The sequence below is a fragment of the Cnephaeus nilssonii genome, assembly GCF_951640355.1.
Source record: "Cnephaeus nilssonii genome assembly, chromosome: 6".
NCBI classification, from domain to species: domain Eukaryota; kingdom Metazoa; phylum Chordata; class Mammalia; order Chiroptera; family Vespertilionidae; genus Cnephaeus; species Cnephaeus nilssonii.
Genome location: NC_137077.1, coordinates 53006192 through 53026405, shown reverse-complemented (window position 1 = coordinate 53026405; position 20214 = coordinate 53006192). Strand labels below are relative to the sequence as shown.

The window sequence follows — 20214 nt, the reverse complement described above, 5'->3', positions numbered from 1 at the left end:
TAGATGGTGAAATTTGAAGAAAGGAAAAAGTTAAGATGAATACAGTCTGAAAAGTAAACCTGACCAGAAAAATAATGTATAGATAACATTTACAGTGTTACCATAATTCTGACATCCTAGAATTACAGAGTAACTCTAAAGAACAGAACAGCCGGCTGGTGTTGCTCAGTAGTTAAGAGTTGACCCATGAACCAGGAGGTCACCAGTTCGAGGTCACTGGTTTGATTCCCAGTCAGGGCACATGCCCGGATTGTGGGCTTGCAGGAGGTAGCCAATTGATGTTTCTCTCTCATCAATGTTTCTGTCTCCCCTCTCCCTTTCTCTGTCTCTAAGAAAATCAATTAAAATATTTTAACAGAACATTTGAAAGGAGTTATAGTGTTATGAGTGAGAACATAAAAACACTTAAGAGTTCCTAGCACATGGGTTATGGTAAAAGTTGAATCCATACATAAATGTTTACATTGGAGAGTTATGGAACCAATGACAAAATTGAGATTGCTTAAAATAAAAATTTGAAAAGTTTTAAGTCGGTGATTATTGACTAGATCAGGTTTGATTCTATAGACCAGTTTACTACTTGCTGCTTAGTTATAATTTCCAGACAGAACATTGTCTTAAAGAGGCCATAATTTTGCCCAGCTGGTGTGGCTCAGTGGTTGAGTATCAACCTATGAACCAGGAGGTCCCAGGAGGCCATGGTTCCATTCCTGGTCAGGGCACATGCCCAGGTTGTGGGCTCCATCCCCAGTGTGGCGTGCAGGAAGCAGCCGATCAGTGATTCTCTCTCATTGATGTTTCTACCTCTCCCTCTCTCTTCCTCTCTGAAATCAATAAGAAAGTATATTTTTTAAAAAGAGACCATAATTTTAACTCATGATGATAGCTCTGCTCTTTTTTCCAGATATGAATTTCTTTCTCATTTTTAACAGCTTTATTGAGATATAATTCATATACCGTACAATTCATTCATTTAAAATATATAATTTATTTGTTTCTTTATATTCACAGGGTTGTGCAACTATCATCAGTCTAATTTTAGGACATATATATCACCCAAAAACAAAACCCTGTACTCATTATCAGTTGTTTCCCATCCTGTCCCCCCAAGCAGCCACTGATTTTTTCCTATGTATATGTAAATTTGCCTTCATATAAGTGGAATCATATAATTTGTGGTTATTTGTGACTGAATTCTTTCACTTAGCATAATGTATTCAGATGTTGTAGCATTTATCAGTAGTTCGTTTCTTTTTATTGTTGGGTAATATTCCATTGTATGGATATACCATATTTTATCTAACCATTCATCAATTGATGAACATTTGGGTTGTTTTCACATTTTGGCTACTATGGATAATGTTGCTGTGAACATCCATATACAAGTTTTTGGATAGATACATGTTTTCATGTCTTTTGTGTATATACCTAGGCATGGAATTGCTAAGTCATATGGCAAACTAACTATGCTTTAACTTTCTGAGGAACCGCCAGACTGTTTCCAAAGTGGCTATACAGATATGATTTCTAGATGTAATGCATATATGATCTTTAGATGCAATCTGCCTTTTACTTCTAATAAAGGAGATTTGTCATATATATTATTTCTATGCTGTCTGACTTGATTTGAAGACTGTGAGCTTCCTTTATGACTTTTTTAAATATTAAATAAAACTCTTTCTTTTTTTTAGGCCTGTCATCTGACACCAAGCCTATGGTAAGAAATCTTATTTTATACCTTGAGAGCTAAAACTTAACTCTATACAGTTAGTATAAAAGTTAGAGAGACTTCTCCTCCTCCCCAGGTCAAAGGAAACTGAAATCATATGAGCTTGGAACTGTTTTCAGTAATGTTTTATGTCCTGAATAAAGAGAATTGTTAGAGGTACCAGGAGGTCAGGAAAATTGCCATGTCTTCAAAAATACTATAGACATCCCCCTTCCTACCACTCCTCTTGAAAAATGAATAGATTTTGTTAGAGGACAGCCCATGTAACTCTTTGTTTTATGGTACTGCAGTTTTAGGTCTTTTCCAGTGGCTTTGATAATGTCTAATTCTTAATTACCACAAGAAAATCTGTGAAAGCAACTTAATGAGTTCTATTTATAGATACTGGTATTTTTCAACACTCCTAGTAAATGTAAAATCAGAATAAAGACTAGTAGAATAAGACACTTCTGGGCCATTGTGACTAGTAGGCATGATTAGAAAATGAAAATAAGTGATGTGGTGAAATATGTTCAGTTTGTCCTTAGCTCAGTTGGTTGGAGTGTTGTCCTGTACACAGAAAAGTCCAAGTTTGATTCCCGGTCAGGGCACATACCCAGGTTGCCGGTTCAATCCCTGGTTGGCACGTACGGGAGGCAACCAGTTGATGTTTCTCTCTCACATTGATGTTTCTTCCTCTCAGTCTCCCTTTTTCTCTCTCTAAAATCAGTAAAACATATTCTTGGGTGAGGATTTAAAATATAATAAAAATAAATAAAATTTTAAAAGTGTTTACTATAAAAAAAGAAATATGTTCAGCTTTATGGAATTCTGCTTTTGTGGTTACAGTTCATTATTTTTAGTAGTAGTAGTAATGAAAATTTCTAAAATACTTTTATTGCTGTGGCCACATACATGAGTATTGCTCAGGCTTCAGAAGAGGCTTGGCTGCAGTGTCCTTTTCTGTGGCAAAAAGAAGGTTGGGTTGGACCCCAGTGAGACCAATGAAATCGCCAATGCCAACTCCCATCAGCCGATCTGGAAGTTGATCAAAGATGGACTGATCATCTGGAAGCCTGTGCTTGTCCATTCCCCAAGCTTGATCCCTGAAAAACACCTTGTCCTGCAAGAAGGGCAGGCATATGGGTGAGGTAAACCAAAGGGTACTGCCAGTGCTTGAATGGCTGAGAAGGTAGCCTGGATGAGGAGGATGAGAATTCTTCTCCAGCTGCTTAGAATGTGAATCTAAGAAGATTGGCCACCACATGTATCACAGCCTGTGCCTGAAAGAGGTAACATGTTCAGAAATAAGCGGATTCTTATGGAACACATTCATGAGCTGAAGGAAGGCAGACAAGACTCACAACAAACTTCTGGCTGACCAGGCTGAGGCCCACAGGTCTAAGACCAAGGAAGCACGCAAGCTCCATGAAGAATGGCTCCAGGCCAAGAGGGAGGAAATCATCAAGACTGTCCAAGGGGGAAGAGATCAAGAAATCAATCTCCACCTCTCTTACCTGTACATAGTGGCCTCAGCAATTACATGCATTAATCATTCAAAATATCCTTCATCTACCTAAAAAGAAAGAAAATGTCCTAAATATTCCTATGATAATCTTGATATATCAAGGCTTCCAAGAAAATTGAATAGGGTACTGGTGGTAGATTTTTCTTCTGAAGAAAGTACATGTGCAGTGATGATACCTTTTTGCTAAGAGGTAGAGTTAAGAACTATTTGCAGAGACTATAGGAATTAATGATTTTGGACTGTGAATGAAGGACTTGTTAGGAGGTGATGATTTAGACATTTGTTTGCTTTTCAAGCAGTGTTTGTCCTACTTTGATCTTAAACCCTCCTGAGGTTCTTGCCACCTTTGATGAATGAAGGAAGTAGGGCTGACTCTGTCACTGCATTCCAAAAGAAGCCTTTTAATAATTAGTGGCATGGATGGGTGCTGCTTTGTGTCCTAATTTGGCACTTAGGTTACTTTGATGTTGTAGGCTTATTTAACTTTTATCATTGGACCATAGTTTCTGCCTTCTGTATTTTCTGTTTTGATTTTTTAAAATATAGGTTGGTTTTTTGTTGGTGTTTGTTTCCCCCCCTTGTTTTTGTAGGTTAACCTGGACAAGCTAAAGGAAAGAGCTCAAAGATTTGGTTTGAATGTCTCTTCAATCTCCAGAAAGGTAAAGTACTGTTTTTGCAATGTTAGAGCAGCTTAAGGACTACCAGGCTAAGAATGTGACACTTTGTTTCACACAGTCCTTTGACTCTCATCTCCTCTCACTGACTATTGATTGTATTACAGAAATTGTTTCCCAAAGCTAATTGGTCGTCGTCCCCACCCCACCCCCGCCGCCCCCCAGATTGTTTTCATAGCTTCTACTTAGGCTGTTTGAGCATGCTCTGTATTTCTCTTGGTTGTCGAAAGAAAACATTAAAAAAAATTATTCTTGCCCTGACTGGTTTGGCTCAGTGGATAGAGCGTTGACCTGCTGACTCAGGGGTCCCAGATTCGATTTTAGGCAGGGGCATGTACCTTGGTTGCGGGCACATCCTTGGGGGGGCGGGGGGGGGAGGCAGCTGATCGATCTTTCTCTCTCATCGATGTTTCAAACTATCCCTCTTTCTTCCTCTCTGTAAGAAAATCAATAAAATATATTTTTAAAAAATAAAAAAATTATTCTTTCCCATTTGAGTATGGAAATATTGAGCTCTTTGGAAATCCATAGGAAAATTGACCTGACCAGTTATATTTTTGCTCAGGAAAAAAACTGAAACTAAGAAGTAAACACTGCCTCGCCGGTTTGGCTCGGTGGATAGAGCGTCGGCCTGCGGACTGAAGGGTCCCAGGTTCGATTCGGTCAAGGGCATGTACCTTGGTTGCGGGCACATCCCCAGTAGGGGGTGTGCAGGAGGCAGCTGATCGATGTTTCTCTCTCATCGATGTTTCTAACTCTCTATCCCTCTCCCTTCCTCTCTGTAAAAAATCAATAAAACATATTTTAAAAAAAAAATAAATAAACACTTGTGCCTGTTGTGGGCCGGGGGCGGGGGGGCGGCACAGGGAGGACTCATAATCTTGCTTACAGGTATGTTTCATCTTTCCTTCCTTCAAGTTACATTTTTTGTGTTTACCAGAAATACAACATCAGCTCTGTGTGCTCAGCTTGATGCTGAGACCATAGGTGTTCAATAGGAGTATTTGCTGGTTTGTGTGAAATTTTTACAATTTAGGAGTTGAGAGGAAGTCAGAGTAAGTGATTCTTAAACCACGTGCAGCTTAATTGGGAAGAATTATTATAAACCCAAAGACATTTGTGTTTTGCTAGATGGCCACGGGGAAGGATGCTTTGGCTGTGTGGCCCTGGATCTCATCTATCTCCTTTTGTATATGAGGGCTAGGTATCTGAGAATCTCAGCAATAACTTCACTCTTTTAGGGAATTATGTGTGTGTGTATGTTCCATCAAAATGAATTAAATTGAACATTGTACCTCCTACTACTCAGCTCACATGGACATATTCCTGAGAGGAATTTGTCCCTCACATATACTGTTTGCCTGAGTTGCTTTGTTTTTTTTATATATATATATTTTTTTAATTGATTTCAGAGAGGAAGGGAGAGAGAGAGAGAGAGAGAAACATCAATCATGAGAGAGAATTATTGATTGGCTCTGCCTCCTGCATGCGCCCTACTGGGGATCAAGCCTGCAACCCAGGCCTGTGCCCTGACCCGGAATCAAACTGTGACCTCTGGTTCATAAGTCAACACGCAACCACTGAGCCACACCGGCCGGGCCACCTGAGTTATTTTGATAGCATTTTATTACAGGGACATTAGCTTTTCTTTTCCTTTTAATCTTTCTCTATATTTGACCTGATTTTGCCAGTCCATGAGTAGAACATGAAGGAGATACCTTAGTTGATTTTGTGACTTTGAGCAAAATATTAAACTTATTTGATCCTCATCTATAAAAATGGTAGTAATGCCCTGGCCGGTATCTCAATGGTTAGAGCACCAGCCCATTCACTGAAGGGTTGCAGATTCGATTCCCAGTCAAGGGCATGTACCTGGGTTGCAGGTTCAATCTCCTGCCTGGTTGGGGCACATGCAGGAGGCAACCAGGCAACCAATCGATGTGTCTCTCCCACATCGATATTTCTCTCCTCTCTCTCTCTCTCTCTCTCTCTCTCTCTCTCTCTCTCTCTCTCTCTCCTTCCTCCTTCCCTCTTCACCTCCCGTCTCTTTCCCTTCCTCCCTCCCTCCCTCCCTTCCACTCTCTCTAAAAGTCAATGGAAAAAAATAGTCTCAAAAAAGAAAAAAATATCCTCGGGGTAGGATTAACCAAAAAAAAAATTTTTTTTTAAATGGGAGTAATACCTAACACTGCGAAGAGTAAATAGTATATTTGAAATTACCTAACACATAGTGACACTTTGACAACCTCAATAAATATTAGTTTTCTTCCCCTTTTTTTGTTGTTTGTTTGTTTGTTTATTTTCTTCCTTCTTAGTTCAGTTCTGTTGGCCAACTGGCTTTATGACTAATTGAATCAGTTAACTTCTGTGGTTTTTGATCACTGGTAAGATTTCAGTTTTCATTTTAAATCTCTGAAGGGTTATAATCAGATAGTGGTAATTGGCAGAACTCTGACTATATGAGCTCTGTTCTCTAATCACATTCATTGTCACACATATGTTCTAGAGTAGTGTTTCTCTCAAGTTCTATGGCAAAGACTAGCCTTTTTTTTTTTCCTTGACCAGGAATCAAACCCTCAACCCTTCTGTGTGTGGGGTGGTGTTCTAACCACTGAGCTACCAGCCAGGGCAAAGACTAGCTTTTTTAAATTTCCAGTTTATTGCAGAGTGGTACTTTTATAAAATACAATAAAATTAAAATGTCACAGCAATGTTAAATTACTCTGGAAGTTTCTAAACACTCCCCATTTCTGGATTTAACTGCAGAGTTGTCACAAACAGTTTGGGGACCAGCACCAGGATGCAGACCACATTTTGAATAGCACTGTTCTAGAGTATATGATTTCTCCCAGGGACCACTATGGTTGGAGGTTTGTGACTTTTTGAGATGTCTTCTTTGAGTATAAGTTCCATATACATTGATCATAAATCCTGATTTTCATAATCATCCTCATTTTAACAGTTTGCTCTAATTTTCCCCATAAACCACTAAAATGTCCTAGAAATGTTGATATTTTGCTGTCTAGACTACTATTGTCCAATAGAACTTCCTGTGATGATAGAAATATTCTATAGAATATTGTCCTACTTAATAATCTGTTATCTAATATAGTAGTAATTAGCAACATGTGGTATTGACCACTTGAAATGTAGCTAGTGTAACTGAGGAACTGAATTTTTAATAGAATAGCCACATGGGTATTAAACTACTCAAGCCTAGTTTATATCTCCCACACAGCTTTTACACTTGGAAGTAGCATAGAACTCCTTTATCAGACCACATAAATTGAATCCCTGTTTTTGTAGCCCAAAATTTTTCAGTACTTGTAGAATATAAATAGTTTTATTTTTAATTATTTTTTAATATATTTTTATTGATTTCAGAGAGGAAGGGAAAGGGAGAGAGAGATAGAAACATCAATGATGAGAGAGAATCATTGATTAGCTGCCTCCTGCACGTGCCCCACACTGGGGATGGAGCCCACAACCTGGGCATGTGCCCTGCCTAGGAATCGAACCCTGACCTAGTTCATAGGTGGACCTTTAACCACTGAGCCATTCTGACCAGGCTAGACTATAAACAGTTTTAGACTGAACCTATAGAAAGAGAAATTGGAGGAAAAGGAGTAAGATAAAAGAAAGTGTTCTTTTTTTCAAGTAACTTGATTCCTAGAACTTAGTGTCCTATATCCAAAGCCTGAAATTGCAAACTGGATAGATTCTCAGTGAGAATTGCCTTTTTCAGTCTTATGCATAACTGTTCTTTATCACCAGAGCTTATTTTCTACCTAGTATTTGGTTGGTTGGCCAAGGTAGTGACATGATTAAGTTTATTTTTATGGAACAGCCAGATCAGCATTCTGTCCACCTTATTTTAGGGTCCTGGATTCTAGTATAACATCCTCCTACATAGTTTAGACACCTGTTTAAGTTTTACAGTTCTTCAGGCACAGATCTCATTCACGTAGAGATGATGCCAATACTGGTAAGTTAGTAGATGGTGTGGAGATGCCTCTTCTTCATCCTAATGTCCTAAAAGTAGAATGAGAAACCCACCTCCTGTCATCTCCATTGCACAGGGTTTGTGTTTACTTGATCCAGGTTAAGGCCTCAATTGCTTGCTGATTTCTCTTCAGTAGATTTTGCTGCAGACCATTATATATGATAAAAAGGGAAAGCGTGTAAGAGAAAGTGAACCCTGGATTAATAGTACTTATGACTGATTTCTTTTTTAACTCTCATAATCATCTCTTCATATTTTAGATTTATAGCTTGACCATATTATAAATTTGAGGGCACTGAGTCTCAGCTATTCTTCTTAGGCTGACTTTTGTATAACTGTTCATATATTCCATTAGTGTACTATACACAAAACCTCTTTTGCCTGCCCAAGAAAGGCCTGTCCATTCATGTTTCTAGCTTAAGTCTCAGTGAATAGAATCCTGTTGGTTTAGGATAATGGGAAGTGACAGGGCAAAGAATGGCACTGGCATTTATAGACATTTTTTACACAAGAGGTTGTAAATTGTCCCTCCAACTCTTTGGGCTATTTGAGGATAGAATGGCATGCCTTTTCTCATATAAGTCTCATGGTGACTATGGGCTTAGAAACCTCCCACCCCTCAAACAAAACAGAACCCAGATAAATAACCTCTGCCTGATTGGTTCTGATTGATCACCAGCTAGGTTTTTAGTCTTGTGCTCTACTGGTTGTTTTTGTTGTTTTCTGTCACTTTGTCATGCCTCCCAAGAGAAATAGTGTTTGGGTTAGTCCTATTGGTGAAGGACAGGACTTTCCTGGCACATAAGAAACTCATCTCTGAAAGGAATGAGAGATGGATAGAAGGAATAGATGGGAAGTCAGATCACTTGATAGTACTAGGTGTACCAGTTAATAATGGCGGATTTTGTAAACGTAGAAAACACGATAATTTTAAGAGAAACATCAGAAGTGTTTTATTCAAAGTAATATCCATCGCTAGCTACACATTTCCCCCATCCTTCAGGTAATTTGTGGATACCGTCCCAATAGAACTTTTCTTGTTTTGAGGCAAACCATTCAGAGGCCCAATTTTCTACTTCTTCGTACATTTTGAAGTGCTGCTCCGAAAGTGCGTATGCCATCGATCGGAACAAGTGGTAATCTGAAGGAGCAAGGTCTGGTGAATACAGCGGGAGGGTTAATACTTCCCAGGCAAGATCTTTTAAGGTGTCTTTAACTGGTTTTGAAGTGTGTGATGGTGCATCATCATGAAGCAAAATTACTTTGCTGTGTCTTCTGGCACATTCTGGTCATTTCACGATCAAAGCGTGGTTCAAATTGATTATTTGTTGTCAGTAGCTGTCAGTATTAATGGTTTCACCTTGTTTTAGAAGCTCATAATACACCACACCTTCCTGATCCCACCAAACACAGAGCATTGTCTTCTTTCCAAAGCAATTTGGCCTTGCAGTCAATGTTGATGGTTGACCTGGATCAACCCATGATTTTGTGCGTTTGGGATTCTCAAAATAAATTTACTTTTCATCGCCAGTTACAATTTGATGCAAAAAAGACTTTCGTGCCGTTGAAGCAACATTTTACTGATGACTTTTCGGTTTTCCATTTGTCTTTCGTTCAGTTGATATGGCACCCATTTTCCTTCCTTGAAAATCTTTCCCATTGCTTGTAAATGATCGGAAATTGTTTACTGAGCAACGTTTAATCTTTCTGCAAGTTGTTTTTGAGTTTGACATGCATTTTCATCCAATAATGCTTGTAATTGTTGGTCTTCAAACTTTTTTTTTTTTTAAATATATTTTATTGATTTTTTACAGAGAGGAAGGTAGAGGGATAGAGAGCTAGAAACATCGATGAGAGGGAAACATCGATCAGCTGCCTCCTGCACACCCCCCACTGGGGACGTGCCCGCAACCAAGGTACATGCCCTTGACCAGAATTGAACCTGGGACCTTTCAGTCCGCAGGCCGACGCTCTAGCCACTGAGCCAAACCGGTTTCGGCGTCTTCAAACTTTTTCGGTTGACCTGGACGTCCTTTGTCTTTCATCACTTTCAAAGCGTTTAAACCAGCATTCACAAGTATCTTGAAATGGAGCATGTTCACTATAAGTTTCCCGAAGTATTCAGCAGCATTTTTCTTCAAAATAAAGTAATGAATTTAAAACTTCCCGCAAATGCTCTCTTTTTTTGGCATGAAATTCGACATTTTTAAGTGTAAAAATATCTATGATGTTAACACCTTCAGAAAATTTGACATATGAAGTTTTGAAGCTTGTTGTCAATACAACAAAATAACATGCATATCAAATCACATATATATCAACATGCTCGAGGCCCGGTGCACAAATTTGTGCATGGGTGGGGTCCCTTGGCTTGACCAGCAATTGGGCTGATCAAGCCTGGCTGGCCCAGGAGGGCTCCAGGGCATGTCCAATGTCCGGCCCTCTCGCCCAGTCCTGATCGGCCAGACCCCAGCAGCAAGCTAACCTACCGGTCATTGCGTCTTCCCCCTGGTGGTCAGTGCATGTCATAGCGACTGGTCGAACAGTTGAGTGAACAGTTGACCAAACGGTCGACCTATCAGTCTGACACTTAGCATATTACGCTTTTTTTATATAGGTTGGGTAACCCCATCAATTGAAAAAAATCCGCATTATTAACCGGTACACCTAGTATAGGTGGGGACAGAAGTAGGTTTACAATTGTGAATATTCGAAACATTTATTAATCATTTTCCATGCGAACAACTGTAAACCTACTTTTGCCCCACCTTGTATATCAGTCATTGGACATCAGTTTTGGTAAAAACTTAAGTCTGGGCCTAGAGTTACAGTGTTAACTGAAGTAGCTTATTTGAGTTGATTGTTTTGTTATTAGCACATTTGGGAAAGTAAAACTTGATACTTTAGGTCTAGGAGGTTACAGGAAATCCAGCTGGGTTAAGTATCCTTTAAAAAAAAAAGCCCAGCCCTAGCTGGTTTGGCTCAGTGGATAGAGTGTCGGCCTATGGACTGAAGGGTCCCAAGTTCGATTCCGGTTAAGGGCACATGCCCTGGTTGCGGGCTGGGGGGTGTGTGCAGTAGGCAGCTGGTCAGTGATTCTTCTCATTGATGTTTCTATCTCTCTCCCTCTCCCTTCCTTTCTGAAATCAATAAAAATATATTTAAAAAATAAATAAAAAGCCCAGGCACTAAGTAGAAAAGCATTTGTTGCTACATCTTTTTTTAAAATTATTTTATTATTGATTTTAGAGAGAGAGGGATATAGAAACATCCATTAGAGAGATGAGAGAGAAACATCGATCAGCTGCCTCCTGCACGCCCCCCACCTGGATTGGGCAGAAACCTGGACATGTGCCGGGAATTGAACTGGTGACCTCCCTGCATGGGAAGACGCTCAATCCACTGAACCATACCAGCTGGGCTGCTTATTCATTAATAGTAGTAGAAAATATAAACATCTTGTATCCCTGTTAATCTTAATACGTTTTCCTTACTTCTCTACTAGAATATTAACTGGGTTTTCCCTACTTATAGCTTTTCAGATCTAGGTAACTATGCTAATGATTTATCTTAAGGCTTATAAACCCTGAAGGATGCTTTCCTCAGATTTGTGATTTCTGCTCATTTCTTCCCTGATAATGTTGTCTTAAGTTACACAGTGTCAGAATATAAAGGTTGAAAACAAACTATCCCTCCACTGACCACTTCTTATTGATGAGGCTGGGAGCTAGAAAATTCTTGGGTGGCTGCGGTGATTAGTTTTATGAGCCTTTCATATAATTACATATTTTTATTCACCCATTGGTTGGGAATAAACCACTTCAAAGTGAGAGAGATATTAGACCTACCTTGTGTTTTGTTAATCCGCACCTGAGGATATTTTTTCCATTGACTTTTTTTTTTTTTTTTGAGAGTGGGAGGGCGGGGGAGTCTCCCCCCCCACTCACTCACTCACTCACTCTCTCACTCTCACTCTCACTCTCACACTCACACTCACACTCACACTCTCATTGGTTGCCTCCTGCACCAGCCCCAATTGGAGGCCAGGGATTGAGCCTGCAACTGAGTGGAGGCCAGGGATTGAGCCTGCAACTGAGATACCTGCCCTTCAAGGGAATCAAACCTGAGACCCTTCAGTCTGTGAGCCGATGCTCTAACCACTGCCTTATTTTTGATGAGCTTGTCACTAAAAGAGGAAGCTGGGACAATGAGTCAGTTCCAAGTACAGGAGGGCACTTATGTCTTCTACTAGTATTCGAATTCCATTGTGGCTAACCAATGGCAGTCTGGTCTCCATTCACTCTCTTTTAGAAAGCTTATTTGATTATATCTAGATTCCTTTCCACCATCTGAAATAAATGAAGAAATATTTGTTTGTTCCTCCCCTTCAGCAGTGGGCTTTGGCATAGAGATTAGCCATTGGGATGTGGAGAGAAGGAAGTTCATGCTGTGGATTTAGAAGTTGACCACCAGCCTTCTCAGAGAGCCTATAATTGGGATTTGTCAGTTTAGGTATGGGTGTACAAATCTTTTCCAAAGGCAGACCGTGGGGCTATGCATAGGACATTGCCAACCTGTAACTCACTAAGAACCTGAGGAACTATAAGCTATGGTGAGGTGTTTGATAGAATATTTTTTAAAGGGGTAAGTGGTTGAAGATTTAGATCTCAGGATAAGTTGGGAAAGTAGCCTGCAGAGTAGGCTTGGGTTCTTCTATTCATCCAAATATACTAAAGCAGCTGAACCCAGGTTAAGTACCTGGGTTCAGCTGCTTAATTCTCTATTCCCTTTTCTCATAGGACCCCATAACACCAAGAAAGCTCGCCCAGCCATGTGGCTCGATGGTTGAGTGTTAATCTAAGAACCAAGAGCCCTGGCCAGGTGTTTCAGTTGTTTGGAGTGTTGTCCTGTACACCAAAAAAGGTTTGGGGTTCAATTGCTGGTCAGGGCACATAACCTAGCTTGTGGGTTTGATCCCTGGTCAGGGTATATACGAGAGGCAACTAATCGATGTTTCTCACATCAGTGTTTCTCTTACTCTCTCTAAAATCAATAAAAACATCCTCAGTTAAGAATTAGGGGGGAAAAAAAAAGAACAAAAATGCAGATAGATTGTAGATGGAAAAAACTTGTGTGATCCTCTTAGTTATTGTATTTCATTGATCAAGGGCTTTTGAAGGAATCCCTCCCTCCCTTTTATCCTTTTTTTCTTGTTAATCCTCACCTGAGGATATTTTTCCATTGATTTTTAGAGAGTGGAAGGGAGGGGGAGACAGAAACTCCTACGTGAGAGCAAACGCATCTATTGGTTGTTTCCCACACACACCCTTCCAGGGCGGGAATCAAGCCTACAACCAAGGTATGTGTCCTTGATCAGAATTGAACCACTCTGCAGTCTGAAGGTCGATGCTCTATCCACTGAGCCAAGCCAGCTAGGGCCCCCTTCATCCTAGATTATCATTTTTCCCAAAATGATTTCTCCGTTTGAAAAATTGTGTTCTTGCTCTGGCCGGTGTGGCTCAATAGTTAGAGCATCGACCTACGCACCAGAGGGTCACAGGTTCAGTTTCCAGTCAAGGCATGTACTTGGGTTGCAGGTTCCATTTGATTCCTGCCCTCAGTTGGGGCGCTGTGCAGGAGGTAACCAATTGATGTTTCTCTTTCGCCTCTCCCTTCCCACACCCCCTCCCTTCCATTCTCTCTAAAAATCAATGGAAAAAATATCCTCACTCCTTGGGTGAGGTTTTTTGTTTTTATTTGTATTCTTTTAACATATTAATTACAAGAAAAGAAGATAAGAATGGGCTATATATATGATAGATAGAGCAATTGAGTGGCTATCAGAAAGGATGAATTTTAGGAGAAACCAAGACCCAACCTCACATAGTCTTCAGTATTTCTTGGAGCATTTTAGGCCCAACCAAATTTAACCAGTCCTTGAAATCCCCTTCTAGTTCATAATAATTTGAAAATAAATATTTGGCATTTTTCATGCTGCTGTTTCTCCATTCAACCATTGGAATACACCTTTAGGGGTGAGGCTATTTAAAGAGGAAACAATGGGGGAAACTTTCTGACCTCAGTATACCCTCATCTGGTTCTTCATTTGTCCCTGCTGAGGAACAGAACTTGTCTTTTGTCTGTAACACAAATACATCTTCACCTCCCTCTCTTTTCATTCCCTCCCCCTCCCACCCTCTCTTCTCACTCCCTTCTGTTACGGGTCCAATCAATGATGTCATTATAATGTGTGCCATTCAACTGCTGTTAAACCACTTGGCTATAGGAATTTTGAAGAGCAAAGAAGCAGAATGGAATTTTTCTCTCCCCTGCCCAGGGCTCTTGAAAATGTATTCTAATTTTAACTAGGGAAGTAGGAGTCAGGTTTTTCTTTGCTCAACAACTTTTACTCTGCCACTGTGCCTTAACTTTCAAGCACACACTTTTTACCTAGCTGGTTATGAAAAAAAATTGGACATGAAATATTAGGAATAGAAATTGAACACTTTAAGAGGAAATGCTTCAAAAATTGGGGGAAGCAAGTTGAAATTTTTGATGCTATGTTAACATTTATGGCTGGTGGTTTGCCCTGTTTACTATAAATTGGATCTTTTTAAAAAATACGTTTTTATTGATTTAAGAGAGAGAGGGGAAGGGAGGGACGGACGGACGGACGAACATTGATGTGAGAGAGAAACATCAGTCCGCTGCCTCCCATACACACCCCTACCAGGGTCCAATCCCACAACCTGTGCATGTACTCTGACCGGGAATCACCAGCAACCTTTTAGGTGCATTGGACAATGCTCAACTAATTGAGCTACACCAGCCAGGGCTACAAATTGGATTTTTGAGAAATTTGTTATAGAGGGCTTATTCTTCCCTAAGGTACATAGTTGAGACCACTAGGATCTTGTACCTTTTCATTTGATTTTTCTCTCTCTGATTTCATTCATTTAGTTTGAACCCAAAGCATTAATAGATAAGGAAGTCAGATAAAAAAAAAACTCAACTCTTTTCTATCTCCCCTGCTCAATACCCACCCCCACTAATATCTTTGCATTCCTTCTTCTAACATGTCAGAACTGATAACTTTGATAAAAAACAAGTTTTATGCCTATCTCTGGTCCCCCTGTAGTCTTTGCTCCAAGAGTAAACATAGCCTGGGAAAGGAGGGGAATGCTGGGTTTTGTTGAGTCTGTTTTACTTTTAAATATCCTTCCGTTGTTTTTGGCCAGCCAAGTTCTTGGGGTGGGATTATTCTTTGCGTGTCGGGTTGTTGGTTTTTTTTTTTTAAGTACTCTTCAGTATATAAGATGAATAATTTTTAAAATCCACCTGTCAATCACATTATATATGATTGGTTGTCGAGTTGTTTGTCTAATTTGGGGGTGATCAGAGCTGGCCTGGCTTTTCTAAGCAGAACAATATCTGTCTGATCACTCATAGATATTGTTGGCTACAGTGAAATGTGAACTATCTGAATCCACGTCTGTCCATCCTTCGAAATCTGCATGGGAGAAAAAATGTGGGCTATTTTTTTTTTTTAATCTGTGTGTGTATGTGTTGTTATTTTTGCTGGGAGGGGAGAATTTTGGTGTTCAAAGGGCTCCTCATGATGTGAGAGCTGTACCAGTACAGGAATGTTTAAGATTTATTTCAATACTTGAGAGGTTAACACTTCATTAATACTGTTCTTTGGGCTGACATTGATTGGGAGAGGTAATATTTTATTTTTATGGGGTCAGTTCAATTCAGGTTTAATAATTACATGATAATTCATTTTTCTTAATGTACTCACCAAAATAGCAAAGTTGCTTTTCATGCTTGATAGCCAAAGTTGGTCAGAAAAAAATCAGTATTTTGGAGATGGAGATGGGGATGAGACAATCAGATTGGGAGATTTTATAGGGGGATACTTGGTGGTGGGTGATGTTTGCAAACTAGCAAAGAGCCTCTTTTAAATAAAATCTGAGATCTTATTAAGATCTAGAAAATGTTAACTTTTTTCCTCCCCTCCTGTACCTTTGCTGCTTTTTTCTCACATTTTCAAAAATTAATATTTTAGCCCTAGCCGGTTTGGCTCAGTGGATAGAGCGTTGGCCTGCGGACTGAAGGGTCCCAGGTTCGATTCCGGTCAAGGGCACATGCCCAGGTTGTGGGCTTGATCCAGTAGGGGCCATGCAGGAGGCAGCCAATCAATGATTCTCTCTCATCATTGATGTTTCTATCTCTCTCTCTCCCTCTCTCTTCCTCTCTGAAATCAATAAAAATATATTTAAAACAAAAGAACCTTTAAAAAAATTAATATTTTAACCAAATCTACCTTCTCATCCCCAGAGCAGATTCTTAGGACAGAAATAGAAATGTACTTTCAGATTGTTCCACATTTGGAGTTCATATCAAATATTGAATCTTTTAAGTCCCTAGCAGTGAATATGTGTTATTGAGGAGATTGTTTGAAATGCTTAGTGTCTGGATTTTAGGAAGTATTTATTGAGGGAGGAGTTTATTAAGTTATAGAGTAGAGGGATGCAGTTATATAGAATTTTTACTATTATGCTCATGCTTAGATATGAAATAGTTGAGGAGGAAAGAAAACTGGAAATGAACAGAACTATATGTAAGATGAGAGGCCTTATATGATGGCCCTCTTTAGCACTCTAAATGACAAGCGAAACACATGGTCCTTAACATTTATCTGTTCTCCACTTTATTGACATTCTCTCTTTTAACTCTGTATCAGTTCTGTAGTAAAAAATACCTTTGTGTGCATCAACATAATTGCCTATCTTTTTTCTTCCACATACCTGAGCTGTTCCCTGAACTTGTTTTGGCATGTTCTTCCTTTATTGAACTCCTCTGGTTTAAAAGTGTCTTTCTGTTCCTCTATTTGAATTCTAAGAAAGCAGCAAGACAGGTGTGTGGTAGGGTCACCAAAAGAGGAACGCATGAGTCTGAAAGGGGTAAAGAATTACGAATTTATTAGGTCATCTGGAAAACCAAATGGGCTGAGAGCTTCGGCGACCCTAACAGTGCGTTCCTTAGAGCCAGCTGTGATTCCTTTCTAACTTTCCTTTTTCTTTCACATCTCTGCCACAGAGATATCCTGTTTGTAGGAATTTTAAACATTTTAGGAAGGCCCCTGCTGCTTTTGGGGGGAAATTGGATTGTGGTAACAGCTTTCTTTGGACTTGGTGAGGAATTTTTCTTTTAATGTTGGTCTACACTCAAAGCTATTTGCAATTGTTACCAACTATAGCTGCACATAAGAGTCCCAGGGGGCCCTTTTTAAAATTCAGCTCCTTAAGCTCTTCCTTTTGAGATTCATATTTATTAGCTTGGGTGAAGCCAGAAATCTGCATTTTAAAATATTAGAGGTGAAAAGAATCTGTTTTCCTAGTGCTCATTCTAAATGTGTGAATTCTTAGGTAACTGTCATCCTTCATTCTCTGTATATTTTGGCCAAGACAACATTTACCTCCCCTCAAACATTTTTAGCTTTCTTGACATTTCTTCCAAATTGTGCATCGCTTATCCTTAAAAGCAACAGCTTTTTGGCTTTCAAGGGAAGGGAGGTGTGGGGACTTTTAATAGAAACGTGGTTTCCAGGGGTCTCAAGTGTGAAGCCTTCATTTCCTCCACCTGCCTTGCTTTGTCCTACAATCAATTACTGTAAGACCCAGATGACCTCCTCTGGGGTTGAAGAGGAGTGGGGTTGAGGAAAAGCTTGATTTGAACAAGAGAAAGAAAAAGTGATAGGAGCTAGTGACTCAGAAGAGTGTTTGGTTCTGAGCTGTTTGGGAACTTCAAATCCATTGAAGACAGGAGATAACAGTTCCTGGTGGTCTCTTATTCTGGTGTAGTTTTAATGTTTCTGACACCTATCACAGTGGAAAGATTGTTGAGAGTAGGTAAGGGGGTTGTTTGGGGAAGTGTATTAAGTATATGTGTGGGGGAGTGTTGGAATGTCTCTTTACTGTGTACTGTTTGTGCTAGAACACTGTACCCTTTCCTAGTCCTGTCCTTCCTTTTAGTCCTCTTTTGGGCTCTGTGTACTGGTTTTTAGGACCACCCCATGTTCTGTGGTCTGGCTGGCATAAGGCTCAAGGGTTAACATGTACAGATGAATTTCAGAAACAGGGTCAGGGAGGTGACAGCTGTGTGTTTAAGCATTGAAGTGTTTCTGAGAGAAAAACCATCAGTTGCTGTCATTCACCCTGAGAGTATGAAATTGGAAGCTCGCTTACCCTGGAGTGTTTCATAACCTTTACCTCTGGGAAGTCAAGGCCATATCATTATTAATCTACCATCTCCTGAAAGCCCTCAGGCTCTGCTTTTCATCTTGCCATCAGTCACGTGGCAGCGAGAGTCAAGATGTGACCATAAGGTTCCCTCTTTTCCTTTTTGCCTCATTCTTCCCTTACATTCCTTTGGAAAATCAGGTTGAACTGTTAACATAGTATGGTAATTCATGTACAAAAGGGACAGTTATTTGTTATTTTTGCAAAATGTGACTTAGTTCACTATTAGCCTCTCTCCAGGGGAAAATTTTTTGAGAAAATAATCTTCTGGAATAAATAAAGTGGCAGAGTTTAGGTCCTGATGGGAATGTATTATATGAGACTTTTACATTGAACATTGTTGGATGTGAACAATAGCTCAGTCATTTAAACAGCTATAGGAGTATGGCCAGCTCCAACTCAAAGCAGTACCTAAGCTTCCCTGAAATGCCCCTTCCTACTTGTAAAGGTAACTGACTGAATTCTTTTAAATATATAAAATTTATTTCAGAGAGGAAGGGAAAGGGAGAGAGAGAGATAGAAACATCAATGAGAGAGAATCATTGATTGGCTGCCTCCTGCACACCCCAACTGGGGATCAAGCCCGCAACCCAGGCATATGCCCTTGAACCTGGGACCCTTCAGTCTGCAGGTTGACGCTCTATCCACTGAGCCAAACCGGGCCTGACTGAATTCTTTAGATTTAAGTTCTGCTTCCTACACATGATGTGAGTGAGCTTGTTGCACTGACCAGGAAAAATGCCTGGCTTGGTTAATGCTTTTGGTCTCCTCTAAGAATAAGTGAGTATGTCTCTTAATTGAATTCAGAAATACCCTTGCTTTGTGTTTTGGGAATTACTGATTTCAAATTCCCTAAATAAGCCTGGGTTACATTTGGGTCACTGTTTTGTTTCTCCTAGTTTCTCTTTATGATCCAGAGTGGCACTAGTAATAAGATTGAAGAAGGTGAATGCTTTCAACACACAGTCCATGGGGTGATATTGCTAATTAAATCAAAGTGGACTCCTTTTGGCAGAGCAAATAACCCTAGAACACTAAGCTTTGAATAGTAGTATTTATTGTATTCAGGTTAAAATTAGTAAGTTTTGAAAAATGTTCTCTTGAATTTGAATCTTGAAGACATAAGTTTGGTTTGGACGATAACAAAGGTAGGATTCCATTTTGGGTAGAGAGCAGCTTATCCTTGGTACTCTGTCATTAAAAGAGGCAGTCGTTTTAGAAAGTGCATCTATGCTATTCAGGCTGCCAGTTACTGTAGTTGGCCTTCTATTTGGGTCTTAATTCCTGGCTACAGTGTATATACCATGGAAACCATTGACAAGAGCCCTTAATTTAAAATTTTCTAGTTATTTCCTAGTACCTCTCTTTCCTCCTGAGACAGTAAGGTATTTTTAAATTAAATGTCATTATATTTAGAGAAGAATAAGTTCTTTTTTTTTTTTTTTCATTCCTTACCCAAGGATACGTTTTTATTGTTTATTTTAGAGAGGGGGGGGGGAGGGAAGAGAGAGAGAGAGAAACATCCATCAGTTGCCTCCCGTATGCACCCTGACTGGGGATCAAACCTACAACCTGGGTATATGCCCTGACTGGGAATCTTTGGTGCACAGGACAACGCTCCAACCAACTGAGCCACAGCGGCCAGGGTCCAGGGTGAGAAGAATAAGTTCTTAAGGGTACAGCAACCACCCTGAAACTAACTGTACTTCATTCATCTTGTCTGATAAGCCTCTACCTTGGGATCTGGGTGTTGGATCTCCATCTCTGGATCTTATGTTTCTCTTTCACCACAATTCTCTGGCCACTCCTTCCTTTTTAAAAAATTGATTGTAATTGATTTTAGGAAAAGAGGAGGGGGAGAAGGAAAGAGAGAGAGAAATATCAATGTGAAAGAGATACATCGATCGGTTGCCTCCTGTATGCGCCTGACCAGGGATCAAACCCATAGGCATGTGCCCTGACTGGGAATTGAACCTGCAACCTTTCAGTGCAGGGGA

At 39.9% G+C, this 20214-nt stretch overlaps 1 protein-coding gene and 1 pseudogene across 3 annotated transcripts in view; both read left to right on the top strand.

The window, feature by feature from the left end:
- The window catches only part of SARNP (SAP domain containing ribonucleoprotein), a 60450-nt gene that overhangs the window by 22347 nt on the left and 17889 nt on the right, over nucleotides 1-20214 (top strand). Inside the window, exons 8-9 of one of the 2 annotated variants that reach the window (XM_079774357.1) lie at nucleotides 1692-1717; nucleotides 3827-3895. In XM_079774357.1, coding sequence (XP_079630483.1) covers nucleotides 1692-1717; nucleotides 3827-3895 — 95 coding nt within the window. The remainder of the gene's footprint in view (nucleotides 1-1691; nucleotides 1718-3826; nucleotides 3896-20214) is intronic. The other variant, XM_079774358.1, reaches the window with a different exon arrangement.
- LOC307101980 (large ribosomal subunit protein eL19-like) lies at nucleotides 2238-3820 on the top strand (annotated as a pseudogene). Its single transcript has 2 exons — nucleotides 2238-2244; nucleotides 2629-3820. The product of its transcript is annotated as a large ribosomal subunit protein eL19-like (transcript).